The 22,510-nt window shown below is 40.3% G+C and overlaps 1 protein-coding gene and 1 long non-coding RNA gene across 5 annotated transcripts in view; one reads left to right on the top strand and one right to left on the bottom strand.

Moving 5' to 3' along the window:
* The window catches only part of CTNNA2 (catenin alpha 2), a 542,805-nt gene that overhangs the window by 405,720 nt on the left and 114,575 nt on the right, over window positions 1-22,510 (bottom strand). For all 4 annotated transcript variants that reach the window (XM_083756416.1, XM_083756414.1, XM_083756415.1 and 1 more), the window contains exon 4: window positions 10,346-10,512. In XM_083756416.1, coding sequence (XP_083612542.1) covers window positions 10,346-10,512 — 167 coding nt within the window. The remainder of the gene's footprint in view (window positions 1-10,345; window positions 10,513-22,510) is intronic.
* LOC310852919 overlaps window positions 7,659-22,510 on the top strand; it is a 47,253-nt gene continuing 32,401 nt past the window's right edge. Inside the window, exon 1 of the long non-coding RNA XR_014568435.1 lies at window positions 7,659-7,985. This is a non-coding gene — a long non-coding RNA (uncharacterized lncRNA). The remainder of the gene's footprint in view (window positions 7,986-22,510) is intronic.

The raw sequence follows: 22,510 nt of genomic DNA on the forward strand, positions 1-22,510 counted from the left end.
GGGGGAGGAAGGGAAAGGAGAATGTTAGCCGCTTTGAGACTCCTTAAAGGGAGTGAAAGGCGGGATATCAAATCCAAACTCTTCTTCTTCTCTTCTTCAGTCACAAAGTACATCCAGGTACAGCCTTTTTAACGGGGTTTAGCCACTTTCAACTCAAACTGGCATATAAACACCATATGAATATATGTAATAGTGGAGGAAGTGATGATTCACTTGGGAATTTTGCTTTCATTTTTGTGCAAGGAGAGAGTGTGATTTGTGCTTTTATAAAAATATATTTTCACACTGTGGTGCAGAATGTGGCAGCCGGGTCATGGATCTGTGCTGAAAAATGAGATTTGTTTTTAAGGATCTGCACAGCCACATTTAAGGCACTGCCTTATATAAAGCATTAGAAGGCACTAGAAGTCCTAGGGTCCAAGGACTGTCTGCCTTGTTACCTGCGATCTTGTGCCTTAAATGAGCAGCAGAGGCATGCTAATAGATTAGTCCAATGTGAAAGACTGGTTGCTGCAGGTTTCTCAGAATTTCTGATTTATTTAGTGTCTTCAGGTCAAAGGACAGAATAACAAGCTGTCCAAGTTAGGGGTAGGTGGCACTGATTGCAGTGGTTCCAGTCCTATTTGGTTGTTTCCAAAGAGTGATGCTTAGGGAGTATTCTTCGGTCCCATGGAGCCTTTAGTGTAGGGTATCTCAGGGTTCAATTTAGTCTCCTATGCTATTTAATATCTATATGAAATTGCTGCGTAGGGTTAACCGGAGTTTTGAAGTGCATTGTCAGCAATATGCTGACGACACACAGCTCTATTTCTCCTTTGCATATGCAGGTATGGCAGTGGAAGTGGTGGACCAGTGTCTTGCTTTGGTGAAGGACTGGATGAGAGCCAACAAACTGAAACTAATTCCAGATAAGACTAAAGCATTTTTAGTAGTTCCCTAGACCAGATGGATGGGAGACTGCCTGCTCTTGAAAGAGTGGGCGCATAGCTTGAGGGTACTCCTGGATCCTTTGCTGTCACTTGAGGCTCAGGTTGGCTCAGTGGCACAGACTGCCTTTCATCAGCTTTGGCTGGTGGCCCAGCTATGCCCCTATCTGAACAGGGATAGCCTAACCTCTATTGTCTATGCTCTGGCAACCTCTAGGTTAGATTACTGCACCGTCTAGAAATTTAATAAATGAAATGAAATTATTATTTGTATGTTGCCTTTCCATAGTTCAAACCATGATCAAGGCAGCTTAAAACATGAAAAAACCTACAAAAGTAGTCATAAACAATAAATAAAACCTCAAAAAAATACACAACCAAATTGACCAATTTCCACATAAATCATAATAAAATTGCAAATGCAACGACCCACAACAAAAAACCCAAACAATACCCCAGTCCAGTTTCTATAGAATTATGAAAATATTTATTTATTAAATTATGAAATCTATATAATAAAAAGTATTCCTATATTTAGAGTTAGCTACATCAGAAAGAAGGGATGCGGGTGGCGCTGTGGTCTAAACCATTGAGCCTCTTGGGCTTGCCGATCAGAAGGTCAGCGGTTTGAATTCCCGCGACGGGGTGAGCTCCCGTTGCTTGGTCCCAGCTCCTGCCAACCTAGCAGTTTGAAAGCACGCCAAAAGGTGCAAGTAGATAATATCCACCACCACCCTTCCCCACAGGTGGGCAGGGTTCGCGGCACCGAGCGGGGCTCACCTGGGTGGGTGCCACCCATCTTCTTGAGCCGACCTTTAGGTACCGCTCCAGCGTGAAGGTAAATGGTGTTTCTGTGAGCTGCTCTGGTTTCTCCAGAAGCGGCTTAGTCATGCTGGCCACATGACCTAGAAAAACTGCCTGTGGAAGTTCTATTGTACTTTTGGGTGGTAGGTACTTAAGACATGTTTGCCTATGCTAATCTTATACTTGGGTGTTGCCCTGACATATCTGTCTATTGTAATCTTGTGTAACCCTCCCCTTTTGTGACATGTTAGTGATGTAACAATGACGTACTGATGATGCTGTGTGAACTGTATTCTGGGATATGGTGGGAAAGTTTTAAAAGTCAATGTTGCCCCATGCTCTGGGTTCACTCGCTGCTGTTGAACCTGTTGCACAACAATAAAGGATCTAAGTCTACTGACTTCTGTTTTGCTCCAAATTGCTTGGCTGGAATTTCCTTCTTTTACTGACCGCCTGGACCTGTGGGGGACTTGTACCCCGACGAACTGGGCTGTTGGGCAGTCTCTCAATTCAGAATTTTCTTTAGTAGGTGGCACTGATGACAGCCTGAGACTAACAGGAGGTCTGCAGCTTCCTCTATACAAAAGGCAGTGCCAGATGTTTGATAACAGGAAAATTTCACTACATCAATACCAATCCTTTTATCTCCGCCACCGCCCCCCCCAAAAAGCAAGAAGTTGTGATTCCAGCAGAAATCTTCGAAGCAAAATCCAACTCAGTTATATTTATTAACAACACAAGTACAGCCTCAAAGGGATGGGAAGCTAGCATTGCTATATCATTCCTTTAAAAAGGAAGTTAAAACTATTTCAAAATCTGCCCGCTTATTTTTTGACTGGGATTGCTCCTAAAATTGGTCAAGGTAAGTCATAGTCTGGCTTACCATGCCATGTGAACATAATCATTGGTAATGAACTACCTCATTTTGAAAATTGGACAAATTATAGCAGAAGGCAAGAAGGATTCTGCACATGGGAAAGTACCATCAATCAATGCTTTGTTTTAAATCATTTGATTTAGGAATACGTTGAAAGAACAAGACAAGAGCTATATGTAGCTTTTATTGATTTAGCGTTGGCCTTTGACTAGGTCAATAAAGAACAGCTCTAGTTTAAACTTTTAAATACCAACATAGATAAGCATCAGTCCTGAAGAAAACTCTATACAGGAACAGAACAGACATTTAGAGTGAGTTTCTCAGAGTATATTCCCCACAGGGATGCCTTTTGGGGCTCTCTCAATTTTTTATGTCAACAATATAGAAGATTGCAAAGGCCATCAATATTTCCCAGCTAGCAGAGATGATTCTAAGCTTTCAGACTTATTCTGCATCAGTAGCCCTCATTTATATAATACAAATAAGGGACTACTTGGATATTTGTGAGAGTTTTGTTAAAGGGAAAAACGTTAAATAGCAGTAAAATGAAAACTGTAGTATTTGAAAAACAACTAGCAAATGGAAAACCAATGGGGTTAATATTGAGCAACTGAATAATTTTAATATTTATGGATTCAGTTAGAAGGAAGTTATTGGGTTGGTCACTCAGCAACGAAGTAGCTAGAGGTATTTTAATTAATTCAAGCAGTTACAAATTTTGTACAGGGTAAAGTGGAAGGGGGCATGTGATCTAGGAATTCCAGCATCAAATACTGGTAGCTTTGCTAGGAAATTTTGAGTACATGATCTAATCAGCAGAACTACGGGCATGACTTATTTAATTATGATAGAAAAAGGGAACATTCTTTTCTGAGACTTCCTAATAGCAATGCTAAAAGCCAAGACTGGCTAGTGTTCCTGGTCATTAGTCCTGTAGCATTACTCCTGTGGCAGTAGCTGAAAGATGCAAAAAGCCGTGTTTTTTGGAATAGCGAGCAAATATCAAAGAATTGTGAAGTGTTGGGGGGGGGGTTGCTGTTACAAACAAAACATTTAAATAGCTACCTTTCTACCAGTACGACCGGAGGGGGACATAGGAAGGAAACAAGGTCAGAAGGGAGCCATGGTCGGAAAAATGTTGAGAAATATTGGTGTACACCACCAGTTTGGTTAACAAGACAAGTAAAAGAAGCTGTTAGAGGCAAGAAGGCTTCTTTCAAATGAGGGAAACAAAAAGGAACCCAAACTTTGACCAAACAAATATGATCAGACAGTGAGAGATGCAGAAAGAAAGAAAGAAAGAAAGAAAGAAAGAAAGAAAGAAAGAAAGAAAGGAGCACATTGCAAAAAAATAATAATCCCATAATGACCAGCAATAGCAAAATACGTTCATAGCAGAAGACTGGCTAGGGAGACTGTTGGACCTTTGGATTACAAGGGAGTTGAAGTATGCTGAAGGAGAGTGAGGAGACTGCAGAGATGCTGAATGAATACTTGGTATCTGTCTCCACAGCCGAAGGTATATGCCAGATGCCAGTGGCTGAACTAACTTCTGTTGGAAAGGAGTCTGAGGAGATGAGGTAGATAGTGGTGATAGATGAAGTTTGAGGCCTCCTGGACAAAAGAAAAACTGGCAAATCACCAGGTTCAGATGGCACCCACCCAAGAGCTGTCAGATAACTCAAATGTGAAATTGTTGACTTCTAACAAAAATATGCAACTTGTCCCTCAGATCACCCTCAATACCTGACAATGGGAAAATAACCATTGTAATGAGGGAGAGGGAGAAAGAGAGAGAGATCAAAGGGAGATATTGGGAATTACAGGCCAGATAGCTTAATGTCTGTCCCTTGAAAACTGGTGGGAAGTATTTTTAAAGATAAAATAAACAAGCATATAGAAGAATAAGCTTTGCTGAAGTACAGCTAGCATGACATGGCAGCTGTGTAAAAGGCTAAGGATCATCTGGAAAGAACTTGAAAATAAAACTGCTGATATCATAATGTCAATATACAAATTTATGGTGTGACCTCTTTTGGAACACTTATGTACAGTTTTCTACAGTTAGGAAATGTTCAGAAAAGAGCAAGCAAAAGCCCTATGATGAAAGGTTAAAGCATATGGGGCATTTTACTTTAGAGAAAGGGTGAGTAAAGGCAACATGAAAGAAGTGTATAAAAATATGCATAGAGTGGATAAAGAAAAGCTTTCTTTTTCTCTCCTAACTCATGGACACCCAATACCAGTTACCAGTTCTGGAAAGAGGTATCTGGTTGGCCATTGTGAGAACAGGATGGACCTTTGGCCTGATCTGAAAGAATTAGAACAAGGTGCAGATGCCTAGCGCACAGATGAAGGAAAAAATGGTGAAAATCTGATTAATTAGATAGAGGTGAGGCTGTAGCTGTCCTGAACCAGTATTTGGGTATGGCAATGGACTGGAAGAGGGAGAACAAAAGATTCTACCAAGATAAGGTGGTACTCTTTGCTATGGTAGTTCATCCAGATAGGTAGCTGCAGGTCAACCTGTTTTAGAGGATGTTACACTCCTGTTCTAAATGTGTATCAGGATTACAGTCTGGGGGAGTTTATTCATCCAACACTCTCAGTAGAGGCCAGGCAGCTTCTGCACCTCAAAGTGCCATTTATCAGCTTCACCACTTGAGATTATACCTGGATGGAGACAGGAAAGCCACTACTACTGCAAGCTCTACAGTAAAACATGCATAACTGAGTAGGTGCCTGTAGATAATATTCAGTATTCGGGTAAACAGTATTCAGCTTATAACTGAGCAATCATAGCATCAACTCATTCCATTCCTGTTAAAAGAAGTGCAGGTACAAAACCTTCCTGATTGCCATGACAGTTAAGAAAATTACTGTGAAAACCAGAATCTCATCATCATGAAATTTGTTCCAGTTGCTTTTTCACCACCACTAAAAATACTAATTTTGTGACATGGAAAATTGCTACAATCCTGGGATAAAGAGGACCACTATCACTTCCATTCTTATGCAAATGAAGTTGCTGACAAATTCTATTACAGACCAGCTTCCCTCCTTTTTCAATTAATGTCAATGTCTTCAGCCAGGGGTGGGTGGGTTGGTGTAAGAGAAAAAAAGAGCATAGAACAACAGGTTGTGAGGCCATTAGATGTTTCTATTGCATATTTGTGAAAATGTCAGTTGAATTAGGCAATTGCCTTAGAGTAACTGCCTCATGACTTCTGAAACTTTCAGGGAAATATATGTAGAGGTACAAATAGAAAGTCTGCTTGCAGCAAAACACTGCAAATTTACGTTCATGTCAGCAAACTATATTTAAGGGACAAAGTGTCATTTCTGTAACACTGCTTGATTTGTGTAGGTGTAAATATTTCATCAGAATGTCTGAAACAGTGGCTTGTTCCGGACATGAGTGCCAGGGAAAAAAGTGACTTATTTTTAGGGTCAAAGTCTTTGTTAGCTCATCCAGCTTGCTACCAAGCGACACTTCTACATAATTAATTAGAAATTTCTCTGGAGCAGCCTGATTTCCAAAGGTGAACAGAATTACCTAGGTCCCATCTGCTCCAGTGGGAGCTGGCAGCGTGGAACACCTGCAGGGGAATGCATCACAAGCTTTTTAAAGCCATTTCTCCTCAAACTGGGCCAACCATTTCCTAAGGGTTTTGCAGGAAGCCAGGAGGAGACATGATTGATAGGAAGCAAAACAGGAGCTAAGTGGCCTTGCTTCAGCACCAGAACTTGGATAATAGCACAAGAGTGAGATGAGATGGAGGGTGGGTGGGTGGGAATAGAGATTGTGGAATGGGTGGCAAGATGATTCTGACTCTTTTGGAAGGACAATTTTTCAGGAAGGCAGACTTATTCTGAAACTAAACAAGAGGAAAAAAAGCCTGCCCAGAATGTGTTTTAACACTTCATATCATACTTTTTAATATTTTTGCATGTAGTATTCTTTTAAAGTTAGCTATGACTATCCCATGCTATCCCCTTTTTATGTATAATAGTTTATGAACATCTCCTTTGGCACAATGAACAGTTCTACTGTACTCGGTTGATGTTCTTTAACTTAAAGGTGGTGATATGTCTACCTGGCTGTCATATTGATGCAGAAAGTTCTTGAAGTGCACCAGCCAATTTTATCCATCTCAAGTTTCGCTCAAAGAATTTGATTATTATTACTAGATTATGTGATGTGGGATTAGCAGAGCTGAAGAGAACTCTTAAAGTAGCTTAGAACTACAGTGGTACCTCCGTTTTCGAACGTTTCGGTTTGTGAATGCCATAAACCCGGAAGTACAGTAAATGCTTCGGTTTTCAAACATGCCTCGGAAGTTGAACATGCCACGCAGCTTCTACTGAGTGCAAGGGCCTGAGGCCTAGCTGTCAGCTAATGAGTTTTCAGTTTTCAAAGGTTTCAGAACTCGAATGGTCTTCCGGAACGGATTACGTTTGAAAACCGAGGTACCACTGTAATATACACACATTGGTAGAAGGCTTCTAGTGGGGTCAGGAGACTAAAGGTTCTCAGCACATCTAATATCTAGAAGCCACAGTACACTGAACTTAACTCACACATCTTTCTCTCTCATATACAGATGCATTCACTTATTTTAATTGTATAATGGGACCTCCCTATGATCAGTGGGGGCATTGCACATCCAAGTGTGAAGAAAGTGAAAGAACCTTCCACTCTATATTATAAATAACTTTAAAGAGTTTCTCACAATCTTGCTGCTTTTCACTAAGTATGGAACCTCTAGAGGCTGTAGTAGTGCTGCTATATTAGTTTAAATTTATATCCTTCCCTTCCTCCCAAAGGAGCCTAGGGTGCAAACAAAAGAGATAAAACAATTTTAAAAAATTAAGCCACTTAAAAATAATTCCATTGTAGATGCAGACTGGAAAAGATCTCAGCTTAAAATGCTTTTTTGGAAGAGGAAGGTATTCAGCAGAAAAGAGAATAGAAACAGTGCCTGTCTAATATTTAACTGGGGGGAATTCCAAACTGGAGCCCAATTCCTATATTCTGCAGAAGGAACCACCTGATTAAGAAGATCTCTGCTTGAGACCCTCACCTGTAGTGTAGTGTAGTGATCTACCAGATAAGGGATGAGGTGAACTTCCAGGTAATTACATAGCAAAATAGTTCATCCAACTCTGTCTATATTAGAAGATATGAATAAATATTGTGAAGTAATGAATTGTGAAGTGAAGCTATTTGTTGTTGAAGCAGATTGTACTTGCTTGAGGATCTTGAGATGTGAAGTCTAAACCTGGTCTACTTTACGGTAGTTCACATCTTCTCACAGTTCTTACTCCAGCAAGGCAGAGTCCTGCGGCACAAGAGATGTGGAAGGAATCTAATCAAGGTAGGATCCAAAATTATGTTAGTGTCTCAGCTGGGTGGTCTGTATAGAAAGTTGTATCTTAATATTGGGCTGTCTTCAGTGTTCCATAAGCCTAGATCTGCTAATGCAGTGAAACGTGTTTCCTCTCTTAGCCCTGCATACCAACCAAATCTAATGTAGAAGGTCCCCCAATTCTAGGGGGTGGGAGCTGGAGGGGGCAGGAGTGAGAGTGGAAGCTCCATTGTACATATACAACATACATGATTGTGTAAAGTATTATAAATGTATGATAAATGTATTAAATAAATGACTATTGCTGAAATTTTCAAAACTAACTTGAAACAGCTGTAATAACAAATGAATGTTTAAAAGTTAGTTAAAGTAATCCAAATTTTAAATAGTGTAAACAAAATATAATTAAGTGGATGGTGATGATTTACAGAGATTCTGGAAAGGAAAAAAAAAAGTGATTACATATTTTCCTTCCCTACCCACCCAGTAAGTGTTCCCAAATATTAATGTGTCATGATGCCCACAAATTAATCAATCAAGTCTAGCAATATGAGGGCTGTAGATAAGCTATAAAAACTGAGTTCTGTAATCACAACCGTGTCTTTGAAAGTCTGCAGCGTCAAGAGATTGTGTGAGTTGGACCAGTCTTCATTAGGAAATGAAAAATATGGTCACACACACATTGCTAGCTGTGCAAATATTTATAGGGTAATGTGGTTGATTTTTGAGTAAAAAAGCACTGTGTTCATTAAAGCATGGACTGTCACCTTCCTGCAGGAGAGGATTTGGCATTTTCCATTGCAAACCCTAGTTCTGGGGAATTCAAGAAGAGTCTGCCTAGCTCTCATTCCAAGCTAAAGGTTGCAAGGCTTCATTGCCTCGGAAACAACATTCTACTGCCATTTGAAGGGGGAAAGGAAGGGGGCAGAGATGGGGGGGGGGGATCTGATCAAGAAAATAAAAGATTATAAACATTCTGCTCAGTCCAGTTTACACAACAGATCTTCCACCAGCAGCACAATTAGCAATGCTCAGATATGAAGAGAGGAATGGGAAAATCAATCATTACACTGGTTAGCTCCAATTACAAAGCATTTTGTTACATGCCTCTGTAGGCAGGAAGGCAGACAGTGGCAAACCAAATACAAACCCACAGTAAATCATTTGCCGCTCTGCAATTCCTCTGCGGTTTTCATATTTTTCCACATCTTTGATGATTCATTAAGCACTCGCTGTTTCCATCTCCAATCAAAAGAGTTCTGACATTTGGATGTAATTAATTTCATACTGTGGCTCACAGGCAAAAGCACACTGCTATGCTTTAATTTTACCACAAGAGGGTGGTAAGTCTACAGCTTCCTTATGTTACAGGACAGTCTGAAAAGCAGCTCTCAAAGAAGCACACACAGGTGTTACGGCTAAACCACTTTCCTCACGTTCCAATAAGAAAATGAAGATGAGTCCTGCTGGGTCAGAGCAAAACTCTGTCTAGTCCAACATCTTGTTTTTCTACAGGGCCAACAACCTGCCTCTGAACAGCCCACAAAGCAAGGACTGTCCTCTCTCCTGTTCATGGACCTCAGCAACTGGTATTCAAGGATGCTGCCTTCAATTCTAGGGGTAGCATAAAGCTATTGTGACTCTACATTAATTTGTCTGAGATTTATTGTGCACACGAGGCCATTTTTTTTATTGTGATAATGTCCACAAGGCAATGACAACACACTACTGGAAAAGAGCTTGCATAGCCCAGTGATGCATTACACATAGTGCACATGGATTAGTCATGCAAGAATATGTGTGGATGTCTGTATTAATTCATGATATGGCCAGTGTAACAAAGCAAAAAAATAGCTGTCGTTATTGTTTTACGTAGACATTAAATGTGCATAACAAAATCCATTCTCAGTTTGAAACTTTAACCAAGCATGGTGAAAAAGCAATGGCTTTTCAGAGAATACATAGCAATGTTGAATAGGTGTGTCTGATGGAGCATCTGAATACATCCCTATGGGCTCACATCTAAATTCCCACTCCCCACAACTCTTACTACCAATTCCTATCTGTGATGCACTTCTGCATTCAAACAAGTAAATACAGTACTCAGCTGCCAAGCCGAACCCCAAGTAATAGATCCAGCAGTGGCCATCCAGAATTTCCCCCACTACCAAACAGAGGTAAGCCAGAGTTATGCCTAGGAAGTAATACTGGTGGGATATTTGATACTTCCCCAAAATATTTGCAACTACAAAGTACGAGCCCCATATAAACCTGGTTGTCCTTCCTTTGTATGTAGCATACCATATATCCCTTCCACCACTTGCTCAACACAGCGCGTACAAGAGCATAACATATTGAAGAAGTCTTACGATTTTCAAGTGGGACAAAAGCCTCATGACATCTGCCATGTCAGCCAGGATGAGCAGGCGAGTGACAGCTGAGAGCAGAGCCCGTGCTGCCCGGACCATGGTGCCTCGCTTGACAGAGGAACAGGGATCATCGGCAAACTCTGACGAAGCAATTCTCATCGTTTCACCTGGAGGGCAATTAGAAACAAGCATGTTTTAAAAGCTGATTACAAAAGCCACTTCTTACTCCTTGCTTCTTGAAAAATGTACAAGACAATAACGAAAAATGAAATTCTCCCAGAAGCACTATGGTATCCAATACTAAAGAATTAATCATAATTTCAAGTTGTTTTATTATTTTTATTTTATTTTATTTGTTTGTTTGTTTTATATGCCGCCCTATACCCAAAGGTCTCAGGGCAGTTCACATAAAGTATCAAATACATAAAATAAAAATAAAAACAAGAACCCAATTAAAAAAAAAAAACCCAAAGAGCCAGCATTTTAAAAAGGGTGTAGGTTGTTGATCAAGTCACGCAAAGGCCTAGTTAAAAAGGAATGTTTCTGCCTGGCGCCTAAAGGTGTATAGTGAAAGCGCCAGTATAACAATAGCATCCTGCTCTCAAGAACTAGCCACAGCGGCTGCACTCTGAATTATTTGCAAGGAGGCAGTTCAAACAAAATCCTGTATTTTGCTGATGGTAATGGTTTGTTCTGCTGTGCCACTCTATCATAAAAGCCGCTTAATCTTTGCAAACAAAGACAGACAGGATTGGGTGACTGTTATTTGCTCTTGGACTGGTAAACATCTATGAGATGCCACAAGGGCAGCGAAAAGTACGGCAACACTTGCCAGACTTTGGAATACACTTATCCTAGTATCAGTTTGAAGGCGGGTTCCTTCGCTGCCTCTGGGAGCCATGCAACCAGTTTTATCAGTTGCACCCCAGAATTAATGCACGTGTAATTCTTAAATCACAACCTTAAAACAATTGCACACCACTCTAAAGCCTGCCCAACACCCTGGTTTCAGATGCTGCACTAGAAAGGTAGGTGACACATCCTTTCCAAAGCAACTGGGGGTTGAGGGCAGGGAGTCTTAGGACTGAACAGGAGAAGAGCTTTTCTTCAGAAGACAAACAAGGTTCCTTCTTCTTCGCATGATGTTAGTCCGACTCTGATGACATAGAAACTTTCAATTGTTTTCTTTCCTTACAAAGTGTCATTTTAGGGCCCAAACAGAGGGTTAAGATCAGTTTCTCAATGACATTAAAAAAATAATAAAAATAAAAATCAGAGCAATGAAGGAGGGCTTATTTTCTTTCTCCTCAATTCGTTTCTCCAGTCGAAATTGTGGGTCCCCCAAGCTGGTTTGTAAAGTATGCCTCCAAACTGGTTTGTAAAGTATGCCTCTTCTCTGACACAGTTTTTAATGAGTCTCTGACGTTCATCTTTTGAGCTGAGCTCAGAAGAACTCTTGCCAAAATCTCGAATTAATATCTGGTAGATACTGTGTTACATTTCGCTCTGTTATTACATAAACTGTGAACCAAAAGTGTTGATCCAATGAGAAGATTATTTGTATACTGTAAGTTTGCAAATTAGTACCAAATACCACAAATCCCAGGAAAACCAACATTTCCCTATGTACCCCTTAATTAGTAGAATCTAATAGCAGACATTATTATTACGACTACTACTTCAATTTCATAGCCACCCTTCACCACAAGGTCTCAGGGTAGGTTACAGAAATGTAAAAAAAATACAGTATCTAATATAGTTTAAAACAAATTACAGTCACAAGAATAGTCTGGGTCCATAAAAAAAAAATCTCAAGTGTCAAAACCCAGAGTATAGGACACAAATTATATAATGAAAGTGCCAGGCACACCTCTTTAGCAAGGGAATTCTACATCTTAGGGGCTATCACAGATAATGTCCTCTCCTGATCTCTACCCTGAACTTCTACCAAGACTCTGCTCATCTTAACATCCAAGAGTGTCATTAGGGAAGGAAGTGGTCTTTCGTAAAATTGTAAATTTATTTCTCTGCATCACACAGAGGTTTAGTAGAACAGTATTCTTTTCTCTACAATCCAATTTTATCTTGGTAGTTTATACAGGCATTAAAAGTGCATTTAAATAAAATATTACACAGAAAGCAGTACAAATAGCCCTTAGGACAGACACAGGCATTTGAAACTGAGAACTACATCCAATAAATGATTCTTTCCCTTGGTACTCAATTTGAAGTTTAATTATTGCTATATTTTGTGTAGCCCTGAGTACAATTTGAATCAATACATAAGGGTACCAAGATGTTACTTTTCTCACTCTTCATTCTTGAAACTGCGCTTCAAATGAAATAAACTGAATCCATTATATTTTCAGCACCCATATGTACAAATCAGCTTGATAAAAATGTGTGTTGTCTCAACATATCTTTCAGGGTAGGAGGGAATAAAATTCTTGATTAAATATTAAACATTATAAAATATTAACAAACATTAATTTGCAGTTAAGCAGTGGGGAAATATTCTGAATAAAGAAAATTACTGTCATTGTGGAAGCACACACACAATCTGTCCTTGTCTCTAAAGAAAAGCTGATAGAACTCTAGAAACAAGAGAAAATGGACCAGGCTAGGTCTGTCCTAAAAATAAGTAAATCATTTTTCTTTTGTCTAAAAACTAGGGAGATTTAAAGAATTTTCTCACAGAAGAACTGCAGAGTTTCCTAGGCTTTTGACACCTTTCTTGAAACAGACATACTGACATTTCCCTCAGAGGCCTTTTTTTTTTAAAGAACCTACAATTCCCCTAGTACTTTTGTCACTATCCCATGCCAATTATTTTCTGCTGCTCAGTCCATGGCTGCTATAGCTGTCATTGCCATTACTGTGGCCTCCCATATACCAAGGATCACCCGCTCCGATCCACATGGTCTCGCAGTTAGTGGCACAATACTGGACAACATTGTGACACACAGTATGTGGCAATGTCGTGGCAGCACTGACAATGCACACTGCATCTAGAGAGGAACAAATGAAGCAAACACAAATATTAATATAAAAAAGACTGCTGCCTTTGGTGTCTTAATTTCAGTGCTCATTTTCCAAACAGGATGTGGATCACAGTGTCCATCCCCTGCCAATTCAGGAAATCCACTATGATAGCATCCCTAATACGTGGCCATCTAATCTCTCACAAAGAAGAGGCTTTCACCTTCCTCAGCATCAGAATTATATCTAACAAACTTCATATTTTGTTCCCCCAGCCAGCCAGTTTTGAAGAGGAATAATAATAATAATAATAATTTTTATTTATACCCTGCCCTCCCCGGCCAGAGCCAGGTTCTGGGCAGCTAACACCAGTAAAATTGCAATAAAAACATAATGGGGGGACCAATTTAAAATACAATTTAAAATGCAGCCTCATTTAAAAAGTAGGCCATAGATCAAAACCATGAGGGAAACATAAGGGTCAGACTGAGACCAAACCAAACGCCAGGCGGAACAGCTCTGTCTTGCAGGCCCTGCAGAAAGATGTCAAATCCCGCAGGGCCCTAGTCTCTTGTGACAGAGTGTTCCACCAAGTCGGGGCCAGTACTGAAAAGGCCCTGGCCCTAGTTGAGACCAATCTAACCACCTTGCGGCTTGGGACCTCCAAAGTGTTGTCATTTGTGGACCTTAAGGTCCTCCGTGGGGCATACCAGGAGATGCGGTCCCATAGGAAGAGGGTTGAAATACTATTGTGAATACAATAAGCAGCCAGGGATGAAACAATACAATAGAGTGGTACCTCAGGTTAAGTACTTAATTCGTTCTGGAGGTCCGTTCTTAACCTGAAACTGTTCTTAACCTGAAGCACCACTGTAGCTAATGGGGCCTCCCGCTGCTGCTGTGCCGCCGGAGGACGATTTCTGTTCTCATCCTGAAGCAAAGTTCTTAACCCGAGGTACTATTTCTGGGTTAGCGGAGTCTGTAACCTGAAGCTTATGTAACCTGAAGTGTATGTAACCCGAGGTACCACTGTACATTTCTCTGACAAAAGGTGAGAAAAGGTGAGAAAAATATAGACAGGTAGGGCCTGTAACAAAATGAGGAAGTGTAGCAGTGCTCCTGTTTAGTGTTGCAGCCAGCCATGCTCTCCTCCAGAATACTGCATTCTGTTCCATGCAATCTCCCACCCAGTTTTCTGTCCCACCCATTCATCAATCAGTCAGTTCGGGTGGTGGTCCCTCCTTTGATCCCCTCCCATTTTGGGGGGTACTTCTACAAAACATGCCTGGGGCAGCTGATAACTCATCTCCTGTGCACTGATGGTGATGTTTTGGCTACATATGCATCAGCACCCACACTTGAAAATAAATGGAATCATATCCAGAAGGTGAGGTGATCATAGGGTTTCCATCATGTTTTTTGGAGTGCGTGGCTGCCACAAACACCAATTCCTTGTTTGTGTAACTAAAAGTCTACAATCACTGGAACGAATTGACAATGCTTCTTGCCCTTTTGGTGCTCTTTCTGGTCCCTACTGTTGATCCTGTTTAGCAGGAACTTTGCCAGAATACACTCTGTTATACATATTGCCCAAAGTTCCAGTAGTTAATATATTATAGTAGAAAAAGGCTAAAGGGCAGGGCCTCCAGTTCCTGAATTGCACTCGCTAATACATTCTTTGAAGCTGTAAAGATTGAAAGCAAATTATGAACTGCAAGAGTTTATTCGTGTTGAAGAGCTGACATCATAATTTAAATATGTACAATTGATTTTATACTTTTGGAAGCTGTCAAATTGGTGCAGATCTCTACAGAGTGAAACAACTTAAATTTACGTGAAATAATGAGCACCAAAATTGAATTATACAACCAGGAGTTGCTGAGAATACTTTATCAAACACAATCAAGATCTTCTACATTCTTGGAACCAGGGCTGTACTGGGTGGGATTGCATGGTACATTTGTGAGACTACACCAGCACCCATGCTGGCTAGGGCTATTGGGGGTTGTAGCTCAAAACCTCTAGACGGCATCTGGATGGCAAAGGTTGGGCTACACTCTCTCAAGCCTATTCCAAGAAACATATTGCTTGGATATGCTTCACCTTTACCCCCTTCTACCCTAACAAAAGTATATATTAGAAATTATATAAGCTCTCTTGTCAAAATCCTGGGGAGATTTAATATAGTTTCAATATAGCTGTACAGAAAATGAAAATAAACATGATACTAACTTGCTCTACACAGAATTGTCTGATAACTTAATCAGGAGTTTTGGCATAGTGAATGCCAGCAGTAGAGGAAAGCTACTGTCATTTTAAGGATGAGGCAAATTAGGACCACCCACTCCATTAATAATATTAACAAGAAATTGTATGATGCATACTGGAATCGAAATGCAGCCATGAAGAACAGGTGGTGACCTTGGGCCAGTAATTGCCAGCCCAAGCTCATTAGAGGAAGGCTGAGAAACAAATGTGAAGCTAAGTCAAAATAATAGAAGCAAGAGGCCAGAGTCTCTGCCCTGGATTGGCTTTGCTTTGATCCAATGATAGTGCTTCTGTCTTGACCTCAACTAGATCTAAGCAGGCCTGCAAAATTATCTTGCCTGCAGTTAGAGCAGAATGCTGCAGCAAGACTGATTGCAGGGGCAGCTTACCACTAACATATAACACTGGTACAGAAAGCTCAGCATTGATTGCTGCCAGGCTGCCAAGCTGGATTTAAAGTGCTTGTTTTGACTAGAGCCCTTGATGGCTCGGGACTCAGGTATCTGAAAGATCACTTGCTCCCTTTTACAGCTGCCTGGACTTTGAGGTCGTAGTGAGGTGTGTTTCTCATGATGCCACAGGTCTCTCAGATACAGTATGTGGCCCCACAACTCTGGAATGCCCTCCTTTCTCAGCTGCGACTTGAAATTAAAGTTTCAATGCCAGGTAAAAATGTGGCGATTTAGCCAAGCATCTTACTAAAGTGCCTGGTGTGGTTCAGCTCAGGGCCGGATTTAGGTTTGATGGAGCCTTTTATATAGCAGGTGGGGCCCATTACTTACACCATAGGAACCTACACAACACAAAACACTGTTGCTGTATGTAGGTTTTATTTTATTTGTTTTTTATCTTATGTTTTGGAAATGTACATCCAGGTTTTCTTCCCCTTTAATTTTTGGGGGAGCTTCCAAAAGAGTGGGACCCTAAGCCATAGCTTGTTTAGCTTATAAGTAAAACTGGCACTTGTTCAGCTATTAGTATATTTGTTGCATTTAAATGAAATGTTGTTATGCTGAAGAGGCCAGGGACCATATTGGCTGTGACTCCTGAAAGAACTGCTCCCTGCCTTGCAGGCCTTTTCCACCTGCCTCAGAGGGCAGGCCCTCATTGACTCCAGATGCAGAAACGGGGGTATTTTTAAGGGGGTTTTGTTAGATGGGAGTTGTTGCTGTTATTGATATTAATATTTTTGTAGCTTTATTTTAGATATCATGGTTTATGTGAAAATTGTTTCAATTTGGTTGTGTACTTTTTGATGTTTTTATTGTTTATAACTTTTTTATGTTTGTAATTAAATGTATTTTTTCATGTTGAAAGCTGCCTTCAGCATGGTTTTAACTGTGTAAAGCCAGCGTACAAATTATGTATGAATGTATGTATGTATGGACTTAAGTGTTCTACACTCTGGGATTGTGTGAACCATGATGAATGCGCTATAAATGCAATCAATCAATAAATTGCATTCTTTCTACTTTTATTTTGAAGACTAAACCTGTAACACAGAGGTGTATGTGCATAATAAAAGTAATTTGTGACACATGCCAAACACTTCGTTTTAAGCATAGCACTCAGCCAAGCTCAACAGAAAATTTAATTTAACACATATGTAAATTAAAAAATGAATGACATTCAAGTAGCGGAGAAATGAGTCAACTGATTTTCTTGTAGATTTTAAAATAAACTAGGTGATGTGGCTTTATTATAGAGGCAGGATGCATATCAAGTAGTCCTAGAGCATTTTGAAAATCTAGTGAGAGAGGGGAAAAACATTAATAAAATGGTACAAGCTCCACACCTCAGCAATTCTGCCTTTGGAAATAAACAGAAATAAACCTACTTAAGAAAAAATAGGGCAAAGCTTAGCACAGGTGGAGGATATATATATTTTTGAAAAAGAAATCTGCAGTTCTCAGCCATCTTTCCACATTATCTCTTGGCACATTGGTAGTATGAGACATTAGAAAATATCTAATGTTGCAGAAGAGGTTGAAGGGTCTGGTTAGAACAACAAAAACTATTTTTTTACTGGAAAATCCACAGCACGCAAGAGTCTACATGTATACAGTGATTTAAAAATTAATCTAAACTAATGAGTATTCTGTGAGCTGCTATGAAAACTGTGTTTTCTAGAGCTAGATATACTGTATATAGCCTCTTTAAATTCTCCACCCTGTTTGTAGGGGAAAACTAGAGGGCCATTTCACTTGATTTATCCAGGAAAAGGAAAATATTTTCAACACTTTCTCAGGGTGGGGTTTATCACTGGCAACAGCAAAGCTTCTGCTGAGAAACTTTGGGAGTGGAAAGGTCTTCCTTAGGAGGTTGTAGATTCTACTTCCTTGAAGGTTTTTAAGTAGAGATTGGATGGCCATCTGTCATGAATGCTTTAGCTGAGATTCCTACAAAACTATGTTTCTAGTCTGAGTAGCAGAACTCTAAGTGACTGACGGGGAGCAAAACCCACTACCTCATTTGCATTTTAAGGGGAACACATGGTGGCATAAGGGTTGGCTTAGGCTTGAGTCTGCAACTTTAGACCACTGAGCATCCTATATTTTCTGCTATAGAACCAATCAATGAAAAATCTGCAGGGATATGCAAGAAAACCCCTAAAGGACACAGGAGAGCTTGATTAATTATGAGCCGTATGCAGTAGCTACTGGACAAGTTTAGTCATCCTTATTTTTTTCTCTCTCTTCCCGCATCTCCAACAGTGACGTGAGCCTCCTTATTCTCTATTCTAAAGGCAGGGCAATTTTACCATATGTCTTCCCAGCTGTGCAGGCTGACCGGACAAGAAACAATTACCTCTCACCATGTCTTAAGCAACACAAACTGGATCCTAGGTACTCCAAGTTAGTCACTCAGTTTGAACAGGAAAGGGACAGTCTTCTCTATTCTCTACATCACTTTGCTTTCCCATGGAGCCCAATGCAAGCTGGGTTCGAATGTGGTATTTTTCTGTTCTCTTTACTTGTTCACACCCTCCCCCCCCAACCCCATGCCTTTCTGTTAAGGACATAAATATTTGCTGCCAGGATGCCTTTTTTGTTGTTTAGTTGTTTAGTCGTATCCGACTCTTCGTGATCCCATGGATCAGAGCACGCCAGGCACTCCTGTCTTCCACTGCCTCCCGCAGTTTGGTCAAACTCATGCTGGTAGCCTTAGGGAGCACAATAATTTGTTTCCTAGACTGAGGGATGCTCATATGCTGACAGTATTCCTGCCTTACAACAAAAAAAGACTGCAGGATTGGGGACAGGGGAGAGAGAAAAGACATCCACCCACGATTGTCAGGTATAATAGCTCCAAACGTTACCAACACTTTATATTTAATGAAGCTCAAGGTGCACCACTACTTTAAATAACAGTGATTAGCAATTCTTCTGACAATGATTCACACTCCCACTCTAACTTTCTAAATGCTAAGCTGCATCATTAACTTACTTTAAATAGCTTCCATCTATTTGTCCCAGGCAACTCTTTAGAGCCATATCAATTTTTTTCCTTTTCCTTTTCACAATGGCTGATGTACCGTTATGTATTAAAAAGCTAGTAATGACTGAGTTGCGTCAGGATCACAAAATCAACATCAATGTCAGTTAAAGATTATATAGCATATTGGATTTTCCTAAGGCTGTGAAACATTTTTAGATCCAATCACCCACAGCTTCACATAATGCACAGGCCATTAAATGTATAGATTTTAATTATCGTAACTACAGTCTTTCCCAGGGGAAGCTGGAGGAGAATGCAGAACTTGACGATCTTTCAGGCCACAAAACTATCAACCTGATGTACAGCACCTCACAAATGTCACCTTGCCGTTAACAGCACAATTTTGTTCGGTTAAGCCTTAGCCATTACATTAATCCCATTCTTCATTATGCCTATGTACCATGCCTATATTTAGCCATGTAACAATTTACATGATACTGGTATGTACTGCTCCCTTTATTTTAAAAACCATATATTGAACAAAATAAACAGGATTAGCCTCAGCCTGAAACAGCAGACATAGTTACAAGAAAAAAATCATGACCATATATATATTTTTGGTCTGTCTCCTTTATCATCCCATCTTCTGCTTTGTTTGTTTTCTCACTTCCTCCTCCTCATAATAAATCATAATAAATCAGTTTATCATCTGATCACAACCAATTGCTAGAAGACAGTGTCCAGATGACAGGAAGAGTTTTAAACTTAATAAATGTACAAACACCAACATTTAGTCAAAGACTGCATCCTAGGACAAACACATTATTTCACTTAGATTCTGTTTATATGAGAACTGAGGGTCAGTACTCAAAGCCATCCTGTCCCAGTTCCAAGTTAAAACATTCTAGCTGTCGGCACACCTCTCCAGCTCACACAAAGTATAAATTCTAAAATACATATACCAGCAGAACATAGCTCTAAACTTCAGCACATCAGAATGAGCTGTGAACAAAAAAAGGTAAAGGACCCCTGACAGTTAAGTCCAGTCACAAACGAATCTGGGGTTGCGGAGCTCATCTCGCTTTACTGGCCAAGGGAACCGACGTTTGTCCACAAACAGTTTTTCTGGGTCATGTGGCCAGCATGACTAAGCCGCTTCTGGAGAAACCAGAGCAGCTCACGGAAACGCTGTTTACCTTCCCGCCGGAGCGGTACCTATTTATCTACTTGTACTTTGGGGGGTACTTTCGAACTGCTAGGTTGGCAGGAGCTGGGACCGAGCAACGGGAGCTCACCCCATCATGGGGATTCGAACCGCTGACCTTCTGATCGGCAAGCCCTAGGCTCAGTGGTTTAGACCACAGCGCCACCCACGTCCCTCCGAGCTGTAAATAAGTTTATGTAAACCAGAATTTCATTTCAATGACCTTTGATCCTCTTCATATGAATGGTCCTTTGTGACTGAAAACTTGCAAACTTTAAGCAACAAGAGGCAAGGCAATAAGTATAATCATTTTCTGCATTTCATAACTCCTACTATTCTAAGAAGCAGTGCTTTTTTCTCTAGAAAAATAGGTGCCGGTACTCACCATGAAGTTGTTACAGTTAAAAAGTGTGATGCTTACAACAAAAAAGATGTGCTGTTACTCACCATGAAGTTGTTAAAGTAAGTCCCACACTTTTTAACAACAAAAGAGGTGCTGGAACTGTGCACCCTTAAGTACTTTCTGGGAGGGAAAAGCACTACCTAGAAGTAGCATTTCAATAACTGGGAGGAAAATCACAAAGCATTAGCAATGGATCTTCAATTATTATTGAGATCTGTATCCAACTTTTGAAGCCAAAATTACTGTTTCCAAGAATAAATAAGAGCCAGGTAAAATAACATTAAAACATTAAAAATACGAATGAATGAATGAATGAATGAATGAATACAATAAAACATTCAAAGCAGTTAAAACCATCCAAATTATTGCTTATTAAAAACCCGGGCTAAAAATTGAACCATATTGACCCTGCTGTCTGAAACGCTAGACTAGGGTACAGGCATTTTGTACATGTCCAACTGATGTGTGACCACCATTGTGTGGGTCCTTTTGGACCCGGAAGAGGATAGAACGAGGGGCAGGGTGGGACGGGCGTATGTGCGCTCTGCTGATGTGTGAGAGGGGCCAGGAATGGAACCTCTGCACGAAATGGTCACCCCCTGTATTATTTGATGGCTCTCTGGGGAATTGGCACCATATAGAAAAAGTCCTTACTCTGGACAGCTGCATAATCTCTGACAGTGTGAGCCTTGAAGGATCATTTAAAAAAAAAAAACAGGCAACTTCAGGCAAGTGGTTCACTATTAGATAATTCATTGCTACATGTAAGTTATTTGAAATCGCTACATACAAGTTATTGTACAAGAAGACACGCCTTATCATGGACACGGTGCATGGCCGTGTCTGAAATATAAACACATCAGCACAGAAGAAGATCGTCACCTGACAAGGGCCAGCCAGAAGAAGAAGAAGATGATTTTTTAATTTATTATTTATACTCCACACATCTGGCTGGGTTTTCCCAGCCACTCTGGGAACAATAGGAGGAACCACTCAAGTAAAGACTTCCCATCTCCCAAGTATGACAAAATGGAATTATTTAGCATGAATTTCTGTTCTCCAAGTCTCCTGCAGGCCTTTTGCCATCTATCTCCTGGCGTCTGCAGACAGGGCCAAACTTGTGTGCTTCTCCATGAGAAGGAGGAGCCCTGCCCTCTCAGGAACAGACTGGCAGAGGAAGACCTTTTGACCCTATTGAATCAAAAGGGTAAAAGAGGGACAAAACCGTTATCTGAACAGATGTTCTCATCCTCCCCCACATGCCCTTCAAAGGAATCTTAGTACTGCAGAGCTGTGGATGATAAAACCCCTGGTGCGGTACAATATTCCATAGATTGTCAACAGTAACAGTATAAAAAAAAATGTTGGAAGCTTGGCCTGAGACAAACTTATCTGGTTTATTTTAATTTATTTTATTTTATTAAGAAGAATATAGGCTTGAGGTGTGGCATTTTATTATCTTTCATTAGTCAGGCATGCACTTCCAATACAATCTTTACCAGTCCTTCCACAAACTGTATTTTTTTCTTACTAAATAAAGAAGCAGCATTAGAACAAATCTCACACCAGAATCCAATGTCTGGAAAGGAAATTCAATTTAAAAAATAGGTTGTTTATTGGCAAATCTTATAATAAAATAGCTTGAGGCACTAATGGCATGCAATCCTGTAAGGGTGTCAGCAAAATTGGGGGGGGGGGGGGGAGAGAAGAGAGAGAGAGAGAGAGAGAGAGACGAACTGCAGCGTAATGAAGTTGAATCAAGTGTATTGACTTCATGTTCTAAGATTGAAATGGATACATAAATGTGCTAACCTTAAATGTGACATGAATATAATGGGAGCTTTTTCACAATAGCAAAAAGAAGTACACATAC

The sequence above is a fragment of the Podarcis gaigeae genome, assembly GCF_964106915.1.
Source record: "Podarcis gaigeae genome assembly, chromosome: 9".
Classification (NCBI taxonomy): Eukaryota; Metazoa; Chordata; class Lepidosauria; order Squamata; family Lacertidae; genus Podarcis; species Podarcis gaigeae.